This window comes from Lycium barbarum, chromosome 8 (assembly GCF_019175385.1).
Source record: "Lycium barbarum isolate Lr01 chromosome 8, ASM1917538v2, whole genome shotgun sequence".
NCBI classification, from domain to species: Eukaryota; Viridiplantae; Streptophyta; class Magnoliopsida; order Solanales; family Solanaceae; genus Lycium; species Lycium barbarum.
In genome coordinates, this window is record NC_083344.1 from 4082176 (window position 1) to 4086387 (window position 4212).

At 31.9% G+C, this 4212-nt stretch overlaps 1 protein-coding gene across 1 annotated transcript; it reads right to left on the reverse strand.

Moving 5' to 3' along the window:
• Positions 1 to 304: 304 nt before the first annotated feature.
• LOC132605755 (uncharacterized protein At5g48480) lies at positions 305 to 2744 on the reverse strand. Its single transcript, XM_060318983.1, has 2 exons — positions 2350 to 2744; positions 305 to 743 (listed from the first exon to the last, which is right to left on the reverse strand). The coding sequence occupies exons 1-2, from the start codon at positions 2661 to 2663 to the stop codon at positions 527 to 529; spliced, it is 531 nt and encodes a 176-aa protein (XP_060174966.1). The 5' UTR covers positions 2664 to 2744; the 3' UTR covers positions 305 to 526.
• Between the last annotated feature and the right edge of the window lie 1468 nt (positions 2745 to 4212).

Consider the following 4212-nt stretch of genomic DNA (forward strand, 5'->3'; position numbering starts at 1 on the left):
AAGAGTACTAATTAATAAGCATAAATCATCTTCTACTAGAAAAGAAGGTGTCAGATTAACTACAGACAATGTTTTCACTGTACAAGATCAACTGGACATCCCCAAAAAGTTAACCCATTAACACCTAGCTAGAGTTAACATTAGATGACCAGAATTTCATTGAAAGAAGAACAAAAGCACAGAACAATAAAAGTTAGTCGCATTTAAGCAGGCAGCAGATCCATCCAGACATTTTGATAGACAAAAGAAAGCAGAGATCCAATAGAAGAGTAATAATAAGCAGAAGTCATCTAACTACCAGATAGGAAGGTAACTACCAGATAGGAAGGTGTTACATTAACTACAGCCAAGAGTTTTCACTGTTCAAAATCAACAATATGCCAAACTGGACCTCCTCCTCCAAAAAGCTAACCCATTAACACCTACCTAGAGTTAATATGAGAGTTTTTTCATCGGTATTAGATAACCGGAATTTCATTGAAAGCAGAACAAAAGGCACTGGACAAGAGTAGTTTTTCTTCTGTGATTACTCGGATTTTTTAACAGGGGAGCAAATCATCCAGACATTGCCATAAGGATCCTTCAGCTTTCCAACACGCCCACCGCAACAACCAGCAGCAGCAGCATCACCTTCGGCTATTTCGCCCTCAGCAACAGCACCAGCAGAGACAGCCTTGGCTATAGCAGCTTCCACATCTTCAGTCTCCAAGCAGAAAACACAACCAGTCGAAGCAGTCTTCACACTGAATAATAATCAATAATAGCATCAGCTTAATGGCATGTAATGCTAGAAAAAAAAAACAATCTGCTGTAACTCGAACAAGTACTGTTGTGTAGTTTCTACACTCATATAATAAGGGAAAATTACAGCCTGATCTATTTACAAAATATGACCAAATGTATTGGTTTCATATATTTATACATAATCACTATATAGGTTTTTTATATTATGGTCATATTGGTAAATATTGAACAGTACGTATTCAAAAGTTCTAAAACCACATCCACACCAAGTATTTATAAAAGTAAATCCACTGATCAAATACGCCAAAATATTGGTCATCAAATCAAACAACTGAGACACGGTATTAAAAAGGTGTTTGTTTGTGAGAGACTTTATAGTTTATTTCTTAAAATATGTTTATTTTTTCCTCAAAACAAAGAGGTCAAAAACTTTGCACATTCAAATACACATAAATATCAGTTACCGGATAAAACAAGTCGGCAGAACAATAAATATAGCGTTTGCTAGCGAGAACATTTTTGAAAGTTTTTCAAAATAAAAAAATAGTTACAGCTGTATTGCCTTTTTGTCAACACTTACTACAGAAAACACTCTGAAAAAATTGACAAACATTTACTGTTCTTTAAAATATCTACAACTCATTCCACCAAAAAGTTTTTCCAAATGTTGTTTAAGAAATTCATTTTACAGCCTTTTACATCATAGATCCGAAGGTTCTAGAAACAATAACGTTGACCGTATTGACTTTTAGTCAACACATTTTCCAGAAAAAAAAATCAAAATATTCAACCACTAACATTTAATGTTCATCAAAATGTTTTTCCAAATGTTGTTTAAGAAACTCATTTTACAGCCTTTTACACAACAGATCGGAAGGTTCTAGAAACAAAAACGAAAAAAATCAAACAAAAAAACATGCAAAAACAAGTAAAAGCGAAGAAACCGAGCAAATAACATGCAAAAACAAGTTAAAAAAAATGGTAAAAACAACTTCAGAAAAGGTAAATCAAAGAGACGAGCAAATGACATACAAAAACAAGCCAAAAAAATGGTAAAAACAAGTAAACAACGCAAATCGAAGAGTCGAGCAAATAACATACAAATACAAGCCAAAAAATGGTAAAAACAAGCCAAAAAGGGGGTAAAACGAAGAAATCGAGCAAATAACATGCAAAAATAAATAAAAAAGGTAAAAACGAATAAATCGAGTAAATAAAATACAAAAACAAGCCAAAAAAATGGAAAAACAAAGAAATCCACCAAATAACATGCCACTAAAAAAGTAAAAAAAAATCGGTAAAATCGCCGAAACCGAGCAAATAACATTCAAATAAAAGTAAAAAAAAAAAGTTTAAAAAAAAAAAAAAATACGCACGGAGCAAATAAATACAAAAACAAGCCCCAAAAATGGTGAAAACAAGGTAAATCGAAAAGTCGAGCAAATTACATACAAAAACAAGCCAAAACATGGTAAAAAAAATGGCAAAACAAAGAAATCCACAAAATAACAGGCCAAAAATATGGTAAAATCGACAAAACCGAGCAAATAACATTCAAATAAAAGTAAACAAAAAAAAAGTTCACAAAAATTTAAAAATACGTACGGAGCAGTGGAGTCCTCATCAGTAAGATCAGCAACAAGGAAAGCAAATGAGCCAAGTTTGAGTTCAACGGACAAGATCAACGGTGTTTCCTGTTCAGCTTTCCTCTTCGGATGGTTGACACGTGTCACTTCCTCAGCACCAAACGCCGCTTTGTAAAACGTTACGGCGTCGTTTGCTTTCGGCGCTTCAACAAACAGCTGTGGCTTCACTGATGTGAAGACGACGACACGTGTCGAGTTCTCAGTGGCCCCTCCGTTTTGTGCCTCGGTAACTGAGCCTCCGTTTTGTGGTTCTTCTACTACTACTTCAGCCATTGTTGTTAAAACCCTAAGAGAGAGAGAAAAAATAGAAAACTTAAAGGAGAAGGAGGAGGAAATAATAATGGAGAAAAGTAGGAGAAATGTTGATGGGTTGTTAAGGTATTTATAGGAAGTGGAGAATGGGAAACGTTTAGTGAATTTATTGGATAATTGCAAATTTGGTCCTTTGATTGTTAGTAAAGGGTTTGTTTTGGTCTTCGTAACATTTCATTGAACACATTAAACATTTAAATTGCTTAAGAGGTTGGATTGGCTTATTTTTGGTGCTCTTAAGTCAAATTAATTTTTAGTAAGTACTTTTGTGGTGTTTTGGTACAATAAAATAAAAAAAAATTAAGTTAAAATGATAAAAATAAACCAAAAGTCAATAAGTTAGAATTCCTAACTTATAATTTTTGGCTTATAAGTCAAAAGTCATAAGTCCATCGAAATGGCCTATAAGTAGGCGTTTGGCCATTAAATTCAAATATTTTCCCGTTTATTTGGAATTTTGAAGATGGAGTTTTGTTTGATTATAGGTTTTGCAAAGAATATTTGGTTGCTGAAAGTGAGCAAAAAGAGTGAAAATAAGATTTTAGATGTTTTTTAAATTTCAAATTGTATTTGAAATTTTCATGACCAAACGTTGATTTTGAAATAAAGTAAAAAATAATTCCGGAAAAAAGGTGAAAATTTCTCATGGCCAAAGGGGTAAATGTGTAATTAATCCCTTTATATTGGAAACATGCCATATAAATATTATTTAGTCCCTCCATTTCATTTGATACGACCTTAATTGAGTCGGAATGAAATTTATGATTTTAATTTGATTATTTTTTTATTTTAAATGTAAATAATTTTTTAAAATTTAGTTTTGTAAACTAATCTCACTAAATTCTAAAATTTACATAGTTTCTAAAATTTTGAATTTCTAAAAACTACTGAAAGTTATATTATAGTGTTAGAGATTTCATCACATAACGAGTATCGTATAAATTAAAATGAATAGAGTGAATATATTGATTTAAAAAAAAAAAGGATCGAAAGAGGTAGTTATGGAGAGTAAATACCTACACCAATTTTAAGAATTTGAATAGGTAGATGACTTTAAATTCTTAAAGTTGTAGAAATTGTATATTGGTGTCACGTAGTTTCCAACATCTTAGTGTTAAAAATGCGTCATTTGAATTGAAATAAATAGAATAAGAGTGTGTCATTTGAATTGAAATAAATAGAATAAGATATTATGTAGTAGCAAAATTTAACAAAACATAGGGTATTTACATAATTTAGAGCCCGTTTGGATTGGCTTATAAATTGTTTATAAGCTATTTTTAGCTTTTTTGAGTGTTTGGCTGGCCAGCTTAAAGTCATTTTGTGCTTAAAATAAGCTCAAAAAAATAATTGGGCCCATTTGACTTAACTTATCTAAAGCAGCTTATAAGCTGCAAACAGCTTATAGGCATAAGCTCATCCAAACAGGCTCTTAGTAGTTTTATCCATTAAATTTACGGAAAAGGGTCAAATATACCCCTAGTTATACTTTGGGTCCAAATATACCCCT